Source organism: Lutjanus erythropterus, chromosome 4, assembly GCF_056507025.1.
Source record: "Lutjanus erythropterus isolate fLutEry1 chromosome 4, fLutEry1.hap2, whole genome shotgun sequence".
In the NCBI taxonomy this organism is placed as follows: Eukaryota; Metazoa; Chordata; class Actinopteri; order Lutjaniformes; family Lutjanidae; genus Lutjanus; species Lutjanus erythropterus.
The window spans coordinates 14,015,760-14,037,871 of record NC_139320.1 but is presented as its reverse complement, the minus strand read 5'-3'; the positions used below and the strand labels follow the sequence as shown (position 1 = coordinate 14,037,871).

Below are 22,112 nucleotides of genomic sequence, written 5' to 3'. Positions count from 1 at the left end.
GGTGGATCCCAGGGAATAACCAGTTAAAAAGATCCAGGAGGGGATTTTATTTTAGATCATTTTATTCTTTTTGTCATATAAGTGTTTGTTGCTTTTCTTTCTTACAAATGTCTTATTATAATGTCAGCTTTTCCAGACATACATATCCAAAAAGAAAGGGAAACAAGAACACACACACCTTTTTACAAATGCACCCATACATATTTTAATGTGCTTTGACCTTCATAAAAAGGTACAAAACTATACCAGACTTCATTGAATTTCCCTTTTGCTTGTATGTATTTTAGACAATAAGTATTCAAATGTTTAACCCACTCAATATCCCCAAGAAGGCAGAACTTCAGGGAGTCTGGTAGGGTCTGTCCTATTAGAATTTTTTTTTTTTTTTTTTTTACATATTTTGTGGCTACAGGGGTGGAAAGGCTGCTGCTTTTGTTCACAGGGGCCTACAAAAGCAACACAATATGAAAGTTCCTTGTAGTATCAGTAAATCTATGTAAATTTTATCTCTGGTTGTTGGTTAAAAAAATAACATGAATAAACAATGCAAGTGCATTGCTAGCTAACCTACAAGATTTTATCATGGCTGCAAGATCTGAGGCAATTGTAACTTGACCTGGAGCTACACGGCCCAGTGTAAGCACCTTGTTTGTCTCTGTTAACATACTTTTCTGGTACTAAATTTAAATGTAAAATATACCTTAACTCAATTCAAATAATTAAAATCTAGTTACCACTAGAATAATTGTCTAGTCTTCTGCACAAATAGCAATATACTTCTGCTTTGAATGCATACCATGCCTGACATCTATAAAAACTTGAACATTATTAGATACTACAGCAGTAAAGAATCACTTGTATTATTGATTAGTGCACCTTTCTTATATCAAAAGATGACTTGTGTATTTCAGGTAGTGTAGAAATGTTATACTTACTCCTGGTCTCCCCTAAAAAAACACAGCTTAATGTAAATTAATTTGCAATCACAAACAGGCCAGTGAAAACAAAATCAAAAACAAAAAAAATCTCTGCAGCATGAACAGGTTTGGAGACCTGACTGTGACCACTGACCAGAACAGCACAGGAGTTGGGAGGTTACTTTAGACTGAAGATTTGGACAGACACCCCAATTGATATTTCAGTAGTGTAACAATACATCTACATCCATTTTGTATTTTACTTTTAACAGTTAACTGTTAAAATATTTTGCAGCTTGAGTACACATTCATGAATATCATAACTATAGAGGATGATTGGAGAAAGCCCACTTTGCTATCCAGACTAAGAAAAACATTTGTGATAGAATTTACTCAACATAAATATGTATTAGACAGCCTGAAGTATTGAATGCAGCTGTAGTGAGTCTGTGGTAGCCCACTGAAGGGAAAACCAACATTTGCATTAAGCATTTTCTGGCCGAGAAGTATCCTATATAAAGGATATTATTATACATTCTTCATTACATGACAGTGCAGGTTAACAAATACCTCTAAATGTATTGCTTTAAAATATGCCTCAAGGTTTGTATTGTATATGCTGTAAATCACCAGATCAGTAGGCGGAGGCTCATCTTCAGTATTAAATTCTGGCAGAGGTTCTGTATGGAAGCAGGACATAATTTACCAATTAGCAATCCTATTAGGCTGAATTCTGCTTAATCATCATGCCAAAAGTAGTTGTGCTATTAGAGCCAACCCAGTAGGGTATACCAGTGTGTGTAGTTATCTACACACTATCCTCACCCATGGAACTATGTTATATAACACCACTGGACTGGGAAAGAATCATGAAGTTCTTAAAAGAAAGCGCTGATTCTTGCAGCCTATAATAGTCCCTAAGCTCATGTACACACATGATATGATGAATTTAGAGACTAGGAAAAATGTTCCTACCCACAGACTGATTTGATCTCAATCCATTTTGGTATATGTGACCCAAATGTTTCATACAGAGGTTCTTTGTTCATTTACTATTGGCAACTGTATGTGTGTGCGTAAGAGAAATAGAAAGAGGGAGGTGAACTGAGGTTTGAGACTCAAGTGTACACAGAAAATGAGGTTTTCCAATTTGGGCAGCAGAATAAAATCCATACGCCACTTCATAATTACAAATGCAATTTCACCAGGCCAGATCATGTGCCACAGTTTCTCATGTAATCACGTTACTGCCTGACTCTGTGAAAGGCAAAAAAAGGCACGAGAGTGTGTCTGCTGAGGTCAACGACCCAGACTTGTTATCTCCTGGGTTCTGGGACAATCTGATTCGTTGTTCATATGAACGCTGCAGTAGTACTGTCACAACATCTTCATCCTAGATCAACATTAATGTACAAAAGGTACGATCCTAAAAGTAAATTGAGTTAGCCAGTCCAGTGAGATATTTCAATCTGGACCAAAGTGGTTGAGCAACTGCAGGGGCGCTGCAAAAGGGGGCCAGGGAGGACCACAGTCACCTTTTGTCCATTCTTGATTACTGTAGTAAAGGGAGATATTAATGTGGTGCACCATGATTCTCTCTTGGAAGATTATGAATCAATCCAGAAAAATTAATAATCAGAAATTGACAACCCAATTAATGATATTATGGTCACCTGTAACATTTTTTTTAAGATCGGGCTGTATGTTATTTATGGCTTAACCAATTTAATGGTGAAACCTAACAGACATATACATGTGCATTCTGTTTAAATTCTAAGCATTCTGGCCAAGCATGAGCATCTGCAAATGGATACCACCAGACCTGCATCCCTTGGCTTAAAAGCTAGCATATGGAAGCATTTTGGCTTCAGTGAAGTTGAAGGGAAAAGAGACCTACAATAGTCATTTGCAAGTTCTGTCTAACTAAGTATTTATAGATCATATCAAATACACTACGCTTCAAAAGTAGCAAGTAGTCACACAGTTAGCAAAAATATATTGTGTATAGAAATAAACAGGGAGTGAAACTGAATTGTGAGATTCCCACCCCTGCAGCCCCCATGGTGTTAAACATAGTGGCCTCCATGTAAGAGGACCCTCATCCTCTGAAGATATAAAGTGCTCAAAAAAGTAACAAAACCACAGCAATTCTTTTCAGGTGATTATACACTGATGAAAACAAAGTAATGAATATTATTTGGGTTGCCCCCTGTAAGTCGTACATTCAAATAATCTGTCAGAGACCCTTCAGTGAGATGAGTGATGCGACAGCATGGCAGACTGTGAAGTTTACAAATCGAATCAAAAGGCATTAAAACATGAGTCTTACAGGTAAAACATATTCATTCATTCATTTTCTGTAACCGCTTAGTCCGTAAGGGTCGCGGGCTGCTGGAGCCTATCCCAGCTGACATTGGGCGAGAGACGGGGTTCACCCTGGACAAGTCGCCAGTTCATCGCAGGGCTGACACATAGAGACACACAACCACTCACACTCACATTCACACCTACGGGCAATTTAGAGTCACCAATTAACCTAGCATGCATGTCTTCGGACTGTGGGAGGAAGCCGGAGAGAACCCACGTTGACACGGGGAGAACATGCAAACTCCACACAGAAAGGCCCTGCCCCAGCCAGGGAGCTGGGGGATCGAACTCAGGACCTTCTTGCTGTGAGGCAGCAGTGCTGACCACTGCACCACCCAAACATATTCGTGTAAACTGATATAGGAATTTAGTGAAAACCCTGAATCATTGAATATTCTTATCTAATTCAACTTGAAAAATATTGTATTCTACTCTGCCAGTATGTCACCCCAAATCTTATGCATTGGACCTTTAACTCAATAATCTATATTTCTCATAAATGTTAATGGGAATGAAATGACAAAAACCCCAAACCCCTATTCAAGATTTTGATGCCTCATACAAATTTTTTTTGTGGGGTTCACTAAATGACCGACCAGCTAACAGACATTACTATCCTTGTAGCTGCTAAACAGCCTCTTGGCTCTGAGTGCCTGGCCTGGTGCACACTGGATGGCGTGCAAACTAATGATCTAGTCCGGCCAATATCCTCTGCATACCTCTTAAAGCATCAACTGTACAACCACTGCTCTAATGATGCTAATACAAAGTAAAGTAGTTAAACTGATTTTCTCTGTGTGGGTGCTTATTGCTATCTTAAAGTGGCCAGGCCTGCTCTCATTCAGCCATGTTCTTTAATGGCAGATCTTTGAAAAGTGCACCAAAGTAGTTGAGACGGGAAAAAGTTTTTTGGCAGCCATTTTCATTGCTGGTTACTCGATGTAGGCTGGTAAGAGTGCATAGTGCTTATGTAGGTCCTGCCCTTCTTAATGTAGACAGTATGATCAGCACCAATCATGTTGCTTATGTTTAGACAAGCGAATGAGATTTGTTTTGTCACTTCTACCAAAATCTCATACTTAGTAGGAAGGCCAGGTTCCCAAAAATCTGTCTATATACCAGATACTCGTGAATATGTGTGACTATCATGTACAAGCCCATTGAACTGAACAGTGTAAATCCAAGTAACCCAAGTGCAGAATTTGCAACACAGAGAAAATGGGTTTGTTTTTTTAAGAGAGAAATGGTAACATGAACTCCGGATACATGAGCTGTGGGTGTCTGTTTGTGCAGGAATTTATTTTTGGTCTGCTTGCTTGGTGTTTGTTTTGGCTGTCAAAGTAGAGGCAGCATCTTGGTGTTTTCTGTGCAGGTCTGTCTGGAAATAGTCAAATAAAATGTTAGTCTGAACTTTGAGAGCAAACATTCTTTGTGGGGCTTTTGGTTGGCCTCTGAGCACAAACAGGGTGACAGCTAAAATCTAGCAGCCAAAGCATGTTTTGAACAATGTGGAAATATTGTACTTATCAGTAGTTTTTTTTTTAAAGGATTGGGAAGCTAAGCATCATTGCTTACAAATGCTATTGAAAATAGAAATAACACATTCTTCCTCTTGCAAATAAAAACCTGAATTCATAACTTGCACACTCTTTCTCAGTTCAATACATGCAGGGGTTTTGCTGCTACAGCCTTACTTAGTCTGGTATGACTAGTAAGCTATGTTATGGTGGCTTAAGTTAGCAAACTTTAGCCAACTATTATGGTACGTGTGTGCCGGGCGTTTTTGGACATGAGATGATGCACACTGTACAACAACAGGCAACATCCTCCTACAGCAACGCTTATGGCTGCACCTGACTTCAAAGTGGACCGACGTTGTAGCTTGTTTGGAAACTCTCTCTTACATTATGAAAATGGGTCACTGAAATGTGTTTTTGAAAACATTTTAGGCAAGAAATAATCCATGCAGTTACTAAATCTGTCTAGGGTTGAAAACACAGCATATATGTGCTGAATGTTTTACTGGACTTTATTGAAGCATATTATCATAGGCATAGCAATTACTGTCACAGATCTAAATCTGTCTTCATTTTAGATCAGCAGTGGTCAGTGTAAACATTTTTCGGGAGATTTCTCAGAGGTGGGGATTCATGCTGGATCTCCCTGTTTCCAGCCTCAACCTTAATTTCACGCAGCCAAAGTGACACCCTGTCTCTCGAAAAGCATCCAAGCGCTACCAGAATCCATTGCAGGGACAGGAATGGGAAATGAAAATGGCAGAGCCTGTGGACCTGTCCTGAACACGCATTGTTGGCAGTGTACTATTATTGATATGCTAATGCTGGTATCTGTATGTCTGACATCTGTAAAAATTTGTCCCTTCCTGAAATAAAAAAAGATCAATTGTCTGGCTTCAAGATAAAGTGACATATCAGCAGTTACCATACATGTCAACCACATCTTGTGAATATGTCGTAAACACAGCTGACAACATGTGTGTCCCTTGAAGTCAAACACACAGGTTCCTGTCCTTTCTATAGTAGGGGGAGACAGTGAATGTGTAGCTGTGCAGGGACCATATTAGGGTGCTCCCTTATAAAGAAAATTGATTTGGGGAATCCCTCACTGTGAAGTAATCTCTGGCAAGTTCTGCATCACAGCCACCATATTAGGAGACTAGTTTAGGCTAAATGCCTTTTATCCATGAAACACTGGTTATTAGGTTAGACGTGCGTAATGAATACATGAACATACATAAACATGAATTTGTTTTGTTAATTCACAATTTTGGGCATTAAATATTTGTCAATACCCTCAAAATTATACATGGAACTGACACTTTCTGGCCTGTTTAGTAAGAAATGCTGAGGAAAGAAAAAAGTAAACCAGACTTTCTATTCCATTAATCATCTAGAACATGTGGTAGGTCAACACAGCATCAATGATCAACCATTGTTTGGTGACCTGGGCTGCTGATATAGTACTTCGTTGATAAACACATTTCACATTAATACTAGGCTCTTACCATCAAGTGGTTGAGTGTTAATGCAGGTTTATTTCCAAGTGCGCATGTAAAAAGTATTATACGCCACTCTGCAGTCAAGAATGTGCATTTTGTTGCGAGGAGAAAAGAACTGTGCTTGTTTTTATACACAAGTGAAATCCATTAGGAAAACAGCAGTTAAACTTTAACCATCTTCAGGGCACTGGGTTTATGTTTGTAACACGTGATGATGGAGCTGTTAGTCATTACAGAGATACCCATGCTTTGCTCACATGTGCCCTCGCTCCCGTACCGTGCTGGACGAGGACCAGTTTGCCCTCTTCACAGGTACAGCATGCACTCTCTGATTGCTGGTATTTTGAAGTTCCCACTCTGAGTTTCAAGGGGTTAAAGGGATAAAGGTTTAGTACTGTATAAGGTGCTGCAGCCTACAAGCATGGGAACCAGACAAATCTGCATGCTCATGTATAATTTCCACTCGACCTGGCCCGTGTCAGGATAGTCAAGACCGTTTATCTAATGTGGAGCAGATTTTATATGATGACTGCAGCATTTAGACAATCAAGATGGCTGCCGCTGATATGGAACGTTTTGCTGAATCCACTTTCATGTCTGTATCAGAGGAACTGGATGTTTTATTTTCTCTAGGAGAACAAAAAGAAACATAAACAGCTTTGCTTCAAGGTTTTGCTGATAAGAAGGATGTGTTTGCTGCATTTTCTGACATGATTTGGTGAATCTTTATATCCAATGTTGCATCAATGCTTCATTGATGGTTGAAGGTCTATCCATCAGCCTAGCAGCCTACAACCATCACTGTTAAAATAATATCTCACTGCAGAAGTCACAAATATGTCCATTAATTCATCCCAATGTATGTAGACCAGTGCAAACTTAGATTGCATGTATAACCCTTATAACATGTTTTTAGCAGGGATGTTAGCACCAGAAGAGTTACAGTGTTTGCGATCATTGTGAAACATATCATGTCTTAAAAAGAAAGCATGATTTAAATTCAAACTTTAAATCTCCACAAGTCAGTATCCTTTATTCAATTGGTTATATGGTTGTTATTTGACAGGAAACATCATAGTGACAAAACTACAGAGAATCATCACCGAACTCTGCACTTCCTCTCAGCTTTATGGAGCGTTTTGTCTCCTTTAGTTAATCAAGATTAACATTATTGAACAAACAATCACTTCAAGTTCACTGTCTCTTTAGTAACTTTTAATGAAACGGTTCCTGATTTTTATATGAATACACATACATATTTATGTATCAACAGATTGTACTCTCATCTTTTTGGTCATTGTGGTTATTTTTAGTAATTCTCCAGTATGAAAATAATCCAGGTAAAATTAATGACAAAACATCCAGGCTGTCTTAGACTATAAGTATGCCTTGAAGAAACACAAGCTGGTTTGACTTATCAGTTTTACGCTGTGGTCAGAAGATAAAATGATAAGACTGTTATTAATCCCAGAGGGAAATTTAGGTCAGGCCATAATTTTACTTTGTTTGATAAATATCAAAGGGCATTCTTCTGATGCAGTTGGTAAAAAAGACTGGTAGTAGGATAACAAGATATATTTTGTTATATAATCATATCCATTCATATACTGATAAATAAAACTCATGATCTTTTGGAAAAGAATCAAGGCAGCTACCAGGCATGCACTCACTGCAAATCACTATCTCATGATGTTCACACACACGCCTGGCTGCCATGCATGATTTGGATTCTCTCAAAATTATATCAACACAGCATTAGCACTTATAGCTTACTATATAAAGGGCACACTTTGGATTGTAACACTGGCGTACGCACTCTTACACTTAGCTTCTTAAAGTCATCAGCTGAATTCCACATGGCAACATAAACACATAACACACCCACACACGCATAGACATGCCATTCCCAATCACCCACATCATCCTTGTCATCCCTGTCCCATGACTTCTGTTGGTGCAGAGTAGAGTGGGAAGGAAAAAGGTCAAGCTAAGTGGTTGCACGTTCAGCAGCTCGGCTCATATGACTGCCGTACCTTCAGATATTACTGCAGCAGAGGAGTCAGGAGGCTATAGACAATAATCGAGTGAAGGCCTGGGAGCTTCCTCTGGGATGTCTGATTCAATCATCAGTAATCACAGACTTAGCTAAGTTTGTTCTGGGACCCTTCTTTACATTCAAGAGCAACAGCAAATGCCATGGGGCCAAACAACTTCAGACAGGAGGCAAAAGTTCCAGAAAGGGCTGCCCATTTCCTTTTGGCGCCCAGTGGGACTTCTCAGATGGCTTGTGATCTGCAGTGACAGTTTCAGTGTCTGGTCTGTTTTTTCAGCACAGCACAAGCAAATCTGGCAACATAATAGAAATTATCCAATTATGATAAATGATAAAACATGCACCTCATCTGTTTGCAACATTTTTCATTTTCCCGCCTGTCTACTCACTGTTCTCCTGGAGTTTTAATTCCCCTGATTTTTTTTCCTCCTCATATGATGGAATTAAAAAATCTGCCCATCCTCAGGAATATTATCACTGCTGTTTGTGATCGTTTAAAACCTCTAAGTGTCATTAGAAAAGAGCAGAGGAGCAGAATTGCTTCTGGTATGAACAGCCAGGCTACTGTTAGTGTGAGAACTGACATATTGTGCCGTTTCCACCTCCTGTGTAATTTCTTCAAAGGAAGAATCACGCCACAAGTCTGCATAGCAGTCCTTACAGTTATTTTAGAGACATTTTATGGACCAAATAACTAAGTGATTAATAGAGAAAATGAACGGCAGATTAATTGATAACAAAAATAATAATTACAGGAAAGGAAAAAAAATTCAAGTGACAGCATTGTCACAAGATTAATTATTCGGGTTTGTGAGTTAATTTATGGGGGGCACCAGATAGTTATGGAGACTAAAATAAAATATAATATTATGGTAAGCAGCACAGAATGAGAGACAGGAAGCAGCTGTCAGTGCTGTGAACGCTTTAATGACCTTCGACATGGACCTGGAAAGATTGAGCACCACTGCTGTAGGAGACAAAGTTGCAGAATGACATTATTAAGAAATAATTCAACATTTTGAGAAATACCCTCGTTTGCTTTCTTGCTGTCAGTAGCCTGGCTTAGTCAGCCCAGCTCTGTCCAAAGGTAATAAAATCTGCATATCACTACCTCTAAGATTGATTAATGGTGTGTTATATCTCATTTGTGTAATCCAGACAAAAAACAAAGTATACTAATAGCAATATGTACTTTTAGCCAGGCTCCCTGTTTTCAGTCTTTATGTTAGCTAAGCTAACTGGCTGCTGGCTGTAGTTTTATGTGATGGACACATATGAGAGCGATATGAATCTTTTTATGTAATTCTTGGAAAAAATGTAAACAATTGTATTTCCCAAAATGTGTGACTGTTCCTTTAAAGCAGCTATAATCAATACACTTATGATAATAATGTGTCAAATGATAACAGAATGTGTCAAACGAAAACAGTGTAATAATCAGCCTATAAAGAATATCACTTTCCTCCTTCTTTCAGGTTCACAGAACTTTTTAGCATTTTAGCTCATTGTTTATCTTACTGTTTTGTTTCACTCTCATTATTATTAAAATGTTGTTTCAACCATAGCAGCTAAAAAGCTCTAAGAATCCACTATACAAGTCAGCAGCTAGCTGGTAAACACATCAGAGCATTTAGCAGCTGAAGAGGAAGAAATTTCCCTCTGGAGTTGAGAACAAAAGTGGAGCTAAGAGTGAATATTAGACCTCAGATTGAGATTAATTAGATGAACAGATACACAACTTCAAATGAATGAAAACGAGTCTGTCTTATCGTCTTAAAATGTGATAAGTCAGTTTTGTGTTTTCAGCTTGTTTCTGCATCAATTCAGCCAAGAATAAATTGGTTATTGTAGCTTTAATAAAGGCTACACCTCCTGAATATAAGGTAGAGATTAGATGCAGACAAATGAACTGCTCAGAAGGTTTGGCTGCTCAACGTTCTACCTGCTGCCCTGCATCAATAATGTTCACCCAACAAACTGCGCTAATGCCGATTTTCAGTAAATCAATAGAACTGCTTCAGTGCTGAATGAAGTAACCTTTTGAAATTCTGTGAGAAGATGAGAGAGTTAGGTTTTGAGTGATGAAATGCCAGAATTTATACAAGGGTGTGTATATATTTTTATTCCACACACTGTCAAATTACATGTGAAACTCATGTATACTTATTATGTCCTACAGTGATGTAAGAATTTGTATAAAAAAGTATCAATTCCTGTAGTAAACTGAGGGCAAATGAAAACAAACACATGCAGTAATGAACTGGCTGATTTGTACGTCTTAGCAGACAAAGTCTGAAAGATGAGGAAATGAAGAATGGATTTTGGCATCCATTTAGCTGTGATTCATCCAGGTGAGCCAAGTAAGAATGTGATATGACACACTGTGTTGTTCTGTTGGTAACCGAGCACCATTATAAGCTTGTTGTTCTCTCAGTATTTGAGTCACGTCTCAGCATCTTGCTCTGACTGAGGCTGAATGTGAGTAAACTCAGTGCCTCTTTGCAGAATTTGCTAACCACATGAGCAGACAGTGGTGTGCTGCAGGCAGGATGACACTGATTAGTAGCAACCAGGCAGCAGCAGCTACAGGACTGACAGGAGCGGTCTGGAAAGGATCAAGCTGTTAACTTTATACCAAATTTATAACTTAAAAGCTGCACATTTGCAAATCCAAAGGACTACAAGAGGTATTTCTAAATAAACTTCCACAAATCAGCATTTAAATATAGATAAAAATCCAGACACTTGACTCTGGGGATGTTTTTTTTTTATTGAAATAATTCCTAGTCACCTTGAAGCACAATTTAAAGAAACCTACAGGATTAAAATGATCATTATATGATTAAAAATCCCCAAAGTTGTCGTATCAAAAAAGGCACACAGAAATATGCTGCTACCTGGCAATGAGAGCAACACACAACTTGCACCAAATTCTCACAGGATTGTCTATTTTCCCAAAAGCCTATGTTATCAGAATACTTTGAAAGATGTCACCACCACATACAAAAAAACAAAAAAACAAAAACAAAAAAAAAACAATGAACACACAGGAGCATCCGTGCAGTATTCCATATTTCATATTTCTTTTGAGTATTAAGAATTTAAAAATCACAAATACAATGACTTAGATTGAGAGAGAAAAATCAAACGTACATAAAATGTAGCCCACAAAAATGAAAACAAACAAACAAAAAACCCCAATTACCATTACACTCTGTAAAATGGACAAAAGGTATGCCCATACCGATATATAGACTGATATAGCTGTTCCAGACCAATAGTGGACTGATAATATTATCCGACCAATATATAAGTCTGGCTCTATTTATAGTGTTGTGACTACACAAAGAGAGAAGAGACTGTCACCTATCACTCTGTGGTAGAAGAAATATTTAGACTCTATACTAAAAGTATAAATACCACTACATAAAATTACTCCATCACAAGTAAATGTTCTTAAATAAAAGGATGCAAGTTTTATCAGCAGAATTTGCTACATACATACATACCCACTATGCAGGCTAAACAATCACTGTTTTTCAAGATTTATTCTTTCAAAATCCAGCAATGAAGGGTTTAAAATAGATTCTTCAAGCGTGTGTTATCTCCTTTGTCAGCAAATGCAAATTTTTTTGGATCCAAAATTGTGTCAAAAATGAAAGTGGCTCGATGCTGTTTGTAAAGGCAGGAAGAAAGCATTTTGTACTTCTTAGTAATATTCACAGTTTTGCACTTATATCTTAACTTTTACTAAAACTGACACTGAAGAAAGGTAAACTGGACTGAGAAATGACAATACAAGATAAAGAAATAAAGGTAAAGAAATAGCAATAGCACAGGGTCCCTTATTTCCTCCTTTATACTACCCTCCTTCTCTTTATTTTGCGCTGGGTCAGCAGTTTATCTGAAAGAAACAACGGTCATAAGTTTGTTTATGAAGCAATATTCCTCACTGTTTCCCCTTCTTGTTATTATGGCTCATACTGAACACTTTCTTTGCCAAATAGCAAAGAAAGTGTTTATGTGTAATAATAAACACTTATGTGTAATAATGATTATGTGTAATATTCATAATAATATAATGTATATCAACATGTCTTATTAGTCTTGATTTATTTTGTGTTTATTGACTGAAAAGATACTAAGATCCTTAATTCAGGTCATTTCTATGAAAGTGTAGATCCAATATATTTCCAAACTACATTTTTTTTTTTTTTAACGTAGGTGCCAATAACTGTTTTCAGTACTAAAGGTCATCATTAACTTTGTGAGTATAGAGATTCACAGAGAAGTCCAAGCACAAGAGACTGCTGCTCACTGTTGTGATAAATGGTCGGCAACAACGTCAATGAAAGGGACAGTCAGGTTTTGCTTAAAGGCAGAATTTGCTTGCAAGCTAATTGATGGAGAGAAAAGGTCTTAAGGTCCTTACCATAATAGACTTTTTTTCACAGCAGCCATATTGTTATGAAATAGTGGGGTAGACACGGGTGTAACCAATGATACTAATTAAGGTCCTGTTTCATTAATAAAGCATAGCTTTTCAAGTATGTCAACATGTATAGCAGCACCCTGACTCTGTTTGACCTGAATGGAACAGAGCCTCAGTGAGTGTCAGTGGTAACACCTGTGCTTATCCTATTTCATGTGAAAATGGCTGTTTATCTCAAACTCCATCCAGAATACAAAAAAGATTTAAATTTTGATGTAAATTGTCAGCATTATGGTTTGTAATTGCTTATTTATAAAACCACATTCACAAAAAATATTAGTGCCTATAAAGTCTATTTTGTTCTAATTTACAAAAGCTTTTCAGTACAGCACATCCAATATAGCTAGAGGGAGGAGGCCCTGAAGGCAACATGTGCATTGCTGCCGCTGGTCCAGTAGATGGGGCAGTGAGGTTATGATTTTGGCTGGGCTGTCTGCCCACAAACCAGCCAGCTAGACCCACTTTTCCACAAATATAAAGTTAGATACAGAAAACCAAAGTAGTACCGGAAAACAGCATGTTTTGCTTTCAAAATAAAATAATATTGTTGGCTCTGATGTGCTTCTGTTCTAACAAAACTTGGTGTATCTTACAACTGTTAGACTTTTCATAACACTTTGCTCATTTCTAACAGATAGCACTGACAATCTCCCTCAACTGCCCCAGTGTATTGAGTTAGCCTCGGTCACTGATATGATTTGCACTCATTTTCAGATGGTTTGATACTCTCAGGCATGTTTATCAGGTCTAACTCATGAATTATTATTGCTCAAACATTGGGAGGGACAAAATAGGAAAGTATGTGCTGGATTATTAATGAGAGGTGTTTGACAATGAGGGAGGATTAGGACATCATATTCTGGTAACACGTTATAATAACAATTATTAATAAATTGTAACTTGGTTAATAATTAAACCTTAGTTAATAGGTATTTCAATGTTAACAAATACTGAAATTATAATTAATAATGTTAACTGATTATTTGTAATGTTATAATGACATTGTTTGAGATGTGTCCAATAATATAATAGTTTACAAATGTAATCAGAATTGTTAGTGTCTTCTATTGGCTGTGATACAAAATCTATTTTTTATTTATATTACCCAAACTAATAACTAATTATAGCATTACTAATACTTAACAATAATTATTTATTGTAATTTTATTGTTATTAACAGTAGAATAACATAATTACCAAATAATTACTAATCAATTTGTATGAAAAGTATTTTTAAGTCTTTAAATGGGTAATAGCAGACAGATGTAAGTTTAATGTATTAAGATATGGATTTGCTGTGAAGGGAATTTATACTTTGTTGTATAGTAGTAGTATAATTGTTTTACTCTTTAAATACATTTTAAGAAGTATTTAAATACATTTTAAGAAGTATTTAAAGGGCAAACTCTGACGGTATTACACTCTGCATCTCATAATGTAATATGCAGAACGTAGCAGTTTATGATTAACAGTTTTATTTTGAAAGTCCTCGCAGGAAGTAATGCTGCTTATTATGTGAGACTTGCCGCCGGTCTGTGCCACTGTGTCGGCAGTCGGTCGTGCTGGTGAACCCGAAGCGCTGGATTCAAGTGCTTCACCCGTCTGTCTGTGTCTGTGAGACACGAACTCAGTTCCTGCAGGTAAGAAAGATGTCAAAAGTGCGGTTTTGTGGAGCATCTGGGACGATTTGAGAAAATGCATTCGGTGTTTTGTTCGGTAGTCTTCTGCAACGAGTAACGTTAGGATTGTTTAAGTGGCATTTCAACGTCTTGGCTCGGTGGCTCGCTCGATGAATGGCAACACAAAGCTACACATCATCAACACGGTAACATTGTCTCGAGTCCTGCACACGAAAGCAACAAGTAGCGAGAAATAAAGTTTGGAGAAGTCCACGGTAACACACACGGCTCCGTCTGCATCATTCTCCATGTAAACCAGCTGGTGGGATTGTTTAGCTAAAATACAAGATTAGTGAATGTGCGGGGCTAGCTCACTGTAAGCTAACTAGCGTTAGTTAACGTTAACTAGCAGCGTCGTAACCAGACACTGTTCAACAACGGTAAACTAAGTGCCTTGTCTTGACAAGAAGTGGTCAGTATTCCAGCAATTTGGATCAGCGCTGCTTTTTGACAAACGGATAAACCAGATTCAGTGTTTAATTGTTAGACTCCTCGCTTGAATTCAGCATTAAAACTCATATGAGAAATAAAAGAGACACGTCAATGCTCCCCCATTGTAAAAGGCGATAGCAAACAGCCTGGCAGATGACAAGTGTGTTTTTTTTTTTCGGGGGGGGGGGGGGGGGGGGGGGCGTTACATGTATTAGTAAAAGATACATGTGATGTTACTACCTTTATTAAGTAAGATCATTAAATTGACAGAATTTTGCTTGAAGTTTGGTGTGGCGCATCCTGAAGAGTTGTGTGCGCAGGCAGTGAAATGGGTCAGGAGGGGCATATTTGCTCATCCAGTTCTGCCTGAAGCATCGCTTTACTGTAACTACCTTGGTTAGACGTAGGCTTCAACACTCCAGACTGGGAGTATATTTTTAGACCGTCTAATGGTAGGGTTTGTTGCGTAGGGCTACACTTACTGCAGTTTTTTTGCTTGGCATCCAACTCTCTGCCCCTGCACAAACTGTGCACAGATGTGTATAAATGCTGTGTTTATGGTGGAGAGTGGTACAGACCGTCACGTTACCTATAATGCCATTCATACTTCTTGTGAGCTGCCGAGTTTTGATATATAGAGATGTCAGCCTTCTTTTGAATGTAATGGGACTTAATGGCAGTTTGCTTGTTGTGCTCAATGAACTAAAAAAGAAAATACATTTGAAAAAAGTCACCACCATTGTGTTGTTCTAGAAATCATGAGCCTGTTATGACGTTGTTGTGTGCAGTTTCATGTAAGAACTATATATTCTATGGTAGAATCTACCAGAACTACTTTCTTATTACTAGAAAGAAAATCATTCCAACATGAAACTGTTCACAACTAGGTCTGCAGATTATCTTGAGTAACCAGGTCATGGCTTCTGAAAAGAGGCATTGCTGCAGAGTTTTTCACGGGTACTTTTTGGCACTTCAAGCGCCACAAGCTGAGAGTCATTTAGTTGCATTATATTAAAAGAAGGCAAGACTGACACCAAAACTATCTAGATGAATGGAGAGCACTACAGGTCACTGCTCCTTTAAGATGGCAGAAAATACCCTGTTTACACATCCATTTTGAATGTCTTAGGATGTTTATGTTTGTTGACATGTTTATTTTGACTTTCCTAAGGCGTTTGTCTGTCTTAAAAGGATAAATAAATCTGACGTTTTAATGCAGAACTAAATGTTTTAGTCCAAGTCATGTGTGACCCTGGAAATCTAAGAAAGAACATGTGAGTTGCCAAATTTTCCTTGCACAGTTTGTCATGATGAGACGATGCAGATTGTTTGTCTTTTTGGTTCATTCCTGCACAAACCTTGTACCCTTGATGTTTTTGCAACAAGGTGACAAAAGTGTAAAGTTTTCAGTATGATCAAAGAATGAGGTATTGCTGCCTCTTTCACATTGCACAGGATGTTATGGGAAATTATCTACTAATGTCACCTAGTCGAGAAACATTGAGGAAGGTAGACCAGAAGTCATTTACAGTTGATGGCCTTTATCTCAAAAGTTAAACACTTCCTGTTTCCTTGACTATGAGGCAGCTCTGTCACTGCTACATAGCTCCAGGGCTCCAAAGTTAAAAGAAAGTAGCATAAAAAAAGAGTTTTGAGAGACATGCCTATGCGTGACTCTGTCTTTCTCTGAGCAAATCAGACCTGCTAAACAATGTAGCTCTTCCATCAGTGTTTGTCAACTTCAGTTGCTGAAGTTGACATCCCCCCTCTCTTTCCCTGCTTTTCTTGTCTGCTCTTCAGCTGTCATGTCCAATAAAGGCAAAAAAGTAACCTAAAAAAAAAAAAAAGAAATAAGGTTATTACATCTGCGACCAATCTGATAGATCAGATATCAGTATATCCTTTTCAGTTTCCATTTTGGAACTTAGTGGAAAATTTCAGACTTTGAGTCAGATTGTTGTATATAGAATGTATTCGTCCTCCTCTGTTTTGTCTCATAACTCAGATCAAATCTGTCAGACTTTGAAAACGCCTATGTCTGCATCAAATACTATCGAATACAAATACTGTCATAATTAATATTTTTTAAATGATTTGTTTCCTTGGGGGGAAAAAAGACGCTGGATTCTAAAGTTTTTGCCACATTATATACGTTATTAGCTCACTCACTCTGTTGTTTCCAGACTGCAGGGATGGGCCATGGCCTGGATGGCTGACGGAGAGGGACGCGGACCAATCGCATGATAAGATGCTGGCTCGTAACCGCTTTCTCCTCCTGGTGGTGGTGGGCGGGGCTGCGCTGGCCATCATCAGTCTAAGCCTCCAGTTCTGTAAGTGCACAGTTTGTATTTGTGCTTGACTCTGCTGCTTTACATATTCATTCTTTCTCTCTGAAACTCTGGCCCAGTATTTTAATGTAAAAACACCCCAAACCATTGTGTTATATGGAAAAGCCCCCTGTTTTTTTATTTGCATGTGTGCCTGTGTTCCTATATGCATATCCTCTCATTGCCTTCCCATTCAAGAGACCCCATTCATACCAAAACAAAGCAGAATCCCCTATAGACTTACTATAAATAAGCACCAACCGTGGGCCTCTGGATGCTCCGAAACCCCAGAGAGTCTGTGGCAACACTCTCATCTGCTGTAGAGGTGTACACAATTGTGTCTTTTCCCCATCACGTCTTTGTTCAGCATCTCCTGTACGTATTGTCTAGACAGTGTATCCCTGCCAGCCACAGTGAATGCAAGGAAACCACCGCTCAGTAAATGGAGACAGTCCCTCCTGCTCTGGATGTGATTTGCAAGTCTCACAGGCGTGATTGGAAAAACAGAGGGTGATGAAGCAGGCGGGGCATACAGGACAAACGGAAATTTGTATTTTGATGTGAAATATGCAAGATTAAGCCATTTTGTGCTCGATTCCTGAAAAACCCCCAATGCTGTGGAAGTGTTTGTGGTGATTGTAAGCTTGTGTCTGGACAAGCATATAGGATTAGACTGGTATAAATCATGCTCTCTCACACACACAAGATTAGAGCAGAATTTAGCGTGACAGAGCTGGCATTTTAGACCGCATGTTTGCCCAAATTCCCTGAGCTGTCCTTCATCAGCTTTTTTTGAAATTCTGTCCATCCATTTAAACTCAAATGCTGGCCCAGAGTTAAGACATTTTTAGGGCAATGCCACTTCAGGCTTTGATACAAATGTATTAGGGCATCATGGCCAACATGTAAGGCTCAAATTGCAAAACCAATGATGCAGTAATATTAAATGATTATTACATTGTATGTTGGCAAAACAGAAATAGTACAATTAACTGATAATAACTCTGATCAGTAACTGTCAATATTCAATACAAACATACATTCTTAGACTGTAAACCATTAATCAAACCAATGACTAACTACAGTCAATGTCTATATTTAAACAAGTCGGTGTTTCTGTAGCTCTCTGCTGATAAAATGTTAAAAAATATACATGGGGTATTATAAAATAATACACCAAGCTCCCTTTAAGAAATATGACATCTTACCAAATCATTACCTTTCCATAAAAAGAGATAACTCTACAAACAAGAAGATAAAGGCATCATGCATTGATGGTTCTTGTCAATGTGGTATCAGTATTATCCATAAAGACAAGCTGTATTTCTGTAAAAACTTAACATTCTGGATTTTGGCACCTCAGTCCTCTCACCAACCTCTGTTGGTTAGCTGTGCAGTTCTAGTGGGAGAAGACAGTGTGAATGAGGTGAAATGTTTCAAAATTTCCCACTAAAATACAAACTGGTTGGTGGATTAGATGCACATCAAATTAAACACAACTCATAACACTGTTAATTCACCCTCCGTCATGTATGAGTGATGGTATCAGTGTTTTTGGCCATTACCAATGTAATTACCCGTTTGGCTGCTTCCTGTTTGGTACAGGTAAAATAGCAGTCCACCTCCACCAGAGGCCTGTATTATAAAGCAGGTTCATAATACCCAGGGTCTCTTTAAGTGATCTGGCTTAAGTAAACCTAACAAAGGCCGTCAATGATGAACGATCATCTAAAGCTGGTTATCAACTTGGTGAGTCAACCCAGATTTTCCCAATCTAGACACAAGCGTGTTCATATAAATGGGGCGGCGCTGGCAGCACCTGACCAATCACAGCATTGACAAAACTACTGACAGCACACTGGCATATTTTAGAAATGAAGAGCAAACTATAATATTAGACAAATAATAAAGAAGACGATCATAATCATTATAATTCAGACTGAAAGAACTGCCACATGCAGGAAGGACAGCTGGCAAGAGAAAAAAATCTGTGAATAAAAATAATGATAATACATTTTTTCTAGGGAGCGCTTTTCACAATCCTCAAAGGCACTTAATATAGGTTAAAATGATCAAGGAAAACACACAGTAAAATATTTGTAATACTCAACATTAATCACACATTAAAAACAGTTGGAGGCTGAAATTAATAGTCCTCCTCTCACTGTGTCCTCGAACTCTCAGCTCGGTGTTTTCACAAGGCTGCCTGACGTTTTCAGCTGGAAAAAAATACTTTAGAAACAGGGCTTTTTAATATCACTCCTCCATCAGTAGAGCACAGGTAGACTATAAATATGACTATAATTATATTTGTGTATTCAATTAAACTAATGTGCAGCTTAGATGAAGGCTATTCTTATGGTGTTATTAAGTGTTGCAGCCACCACTGTCAAACTGACTTGGGAGTGAAATATATAATTTAATACATTTACTTATCATTTGTCTGTCATCTAATCTGCAGACAGAAGTTTACCACTCTGATACATCACCTTTTCTTTCAACAACACTCAGTAAGAGTTTGGGAACTAAGGACACTAATTATTTAAGTTTTGAAAGTGAAATTCTTTCTCATTCTTGCTTGATATGGGTTCAGATGTGCAACAATCTGGGGTCTCCAGTTTTGTATTTTTGTTTTGTTTCATAATGCACCACACATTTTCTATTTTTTTTTTTTAAAGATTATTTTTTGAGGAATTTTGCCTTTTATTTGATGCTGATAGCTGAAGATGTGACTGGAAAGGGGGTAGAAAGAGAGAGGGGATGACACCCAGCAAATGGGCCACAGGATGGAGTTGAACCGGCAGCCCCTGCAGAGGACTGATAGCCTTAGTATATGGGGAGCTTGCTCTACCGACTGAGCAACAGGAGTGCCACACATTTTCATTTTCAATGGGAGACAGGTCTGGACTGCAGGCAGGCCAGTCTAGAACTCTTTAACTTTGAAGCCACCCTGTTGTAACACATGCAGAATGTGTCTTAGTATTGTCTTGCTGAAATCATCAGGGACGTCTCTGAAAAGATGTCATCTGGATGGCAGCATATGTTGCTCCTTCACAGATGTGACAGTTACCTATGATGCCATGGTCAGTGACATGCCCCCATACCAGCACAGATGCTGACTTTTGATCTTTGGGGCTGTCAACAACCTGAATGGTCCCTTTTATTTTTAACCTGGAGGTCACAATGTCTGAAACTTGGACTTGTCAGACCATAGCACACTTTTATACTTTGCGTTAGACCATCTCAGATGAGCTCAGGCCCAGAGAGGTCTGCAGCATTTGTGGATGTTGTTGATTTATGGCTTTCACTTTACATGGTAGGGTCTTAACTTGGATTTGTAGATGTGATAAATTGTGTTTACCAAGTGTTTCCCAAGCCCATGTAGTTATATCCTTTATACATTCATTTCAGTTCAGTTCAGTGCTGTTTGAGGGATCAAAACTCAAAGGCATTCAGTGTTGGCTTTCCATGTAGCTCCTTAGTGCCGAGATTTCTCCTGATTCTCTGACTCTGTTAATGATCTTCTGGATTGTAGCTGGTGAAATCCATTAATTCCCTAAATAATGCATTTGAACATCCTTGGAAACACAACTCAACAAACAAGCCTCATGTTTTTAGACATTTTAATGGCGAAATGTTGCATAGTATACCTTTAAGAGCACAATGGGCAGTTTAAAACAGGGCATGCCAAACCAGCCGTGTGGGTAGTTAATTTTAGAAGGGGCATTTCGGCCACAGTCTGGGGCATCCATGGCATTGGCTGTTTTGTTGTGGTATAATTCCTGGCCTGCAAGTGGGAACGCCTGAAAGCTTTCACTTCATCTTTTTCTTCCCCTCTCTTTTTTCTGTTGCTTTAAATGCCAGGCAAGATCAGAAGTGTAAAAAAAGATAGCAGCAGCAAGCAGGCTTTTACTCATACTCGACAAGTGTTTGCTCTTTGCGACCCTGTGTACACACTTGCCTCCCCAGCCATTGCTCCCTCCCTCCTCCTCCACTAGATAATGTTGTGTGCGTGATCGTTTAAGAGGAGGTTGCTGTGTAAGTTATAATTAAACCTTTGCTATCAAACCCACTCTCTCCTCCTGCCCTTTAATCTTCTCCTTTTATGAAACACTCCAAGGCAGATAAAGATGCTATGATGAGAGAAAACAGCACCCCAATAACTGTGAATGTGTGGGTTCTTGCATACATGCTCTTTTTTTCCACAGTGGAAGTGTCACTGAGTTGGTGAAGGTTTTTTTTTTGTTAGTAAGGGACTGTTTCTTGTGGGAAGGTTCTCTTTCAGAACAGAACTGAGTCTGGTTTTTGATCAGTGGTACTTTTATAGAAAAGCTGCTGTCATCATTAATTCATCACACATGCTGTACAGAAGGATTTGAGCCATTATCCAGGAGAAGCATGGGATGAAAGCATATGGGATTCCTCCTCATGTTTAATAGATGGTCAGCTTCTGTTTTTGTTCGATGTTTCTGTTAATTTTTTAAATCATCTTCTTTGCTGTCTGTATTCCAGTCTGCAGTCTTTGTCTCACCCCCCCATCCCTTGCTCTTAAGAAAAGCCCATGTATTTATTATCGTTAGTTGACCATTAACATGAGAGACTGAGTGACAGATGATGATCAATGATGGAGTAAATGCCTCTCCCTGGCTCCAGGCTACCTCCAATTAAAAACTGGGATGGCGGCAAACATGATCGTCACACTGATTGACACATGGGGACTCACGTGGGTGATTGCAGGGCTAAGAGGTGCTCACAGGCACACGAGGACAACTGCAGGAGAGGGAATCAAAGGGACTGAAAAAGAGAAAGGGAACTATCTTGAGACG

At 38.5% G+C, this 22,112-nt stretch overlaps 1 protein-coding gene across 1 annotated transcript in view; it reads left to right on the top strand.

Moving 5' to 3' along the window:
• The first annotated feature begins 14,384 nt into the window (after window positions 1-14,384).
• Window positions 14,385-22,112, top strand: part of pxylp1 (2-phosphoxylose phosphatase 1) — a 28,361-nt gene continuing 20,633 nt past the window's right edge. The window contains exons 1-2 of the mRNA XM_084717036.1: window positions 14,385-14,488; window positions 17,143-17,289. Of these exons, the coding sequence (XP_084573162.1) occupies window positions 17,208-17,289 (82 nt within the window). The 5' untranslated portion in view covers window positions 14,385-14,488; window positions 17,143-17,207. The remainder of the gene's footprint in view (window positions 14,489-17,142; window positions 17,290-22,112) is intronic.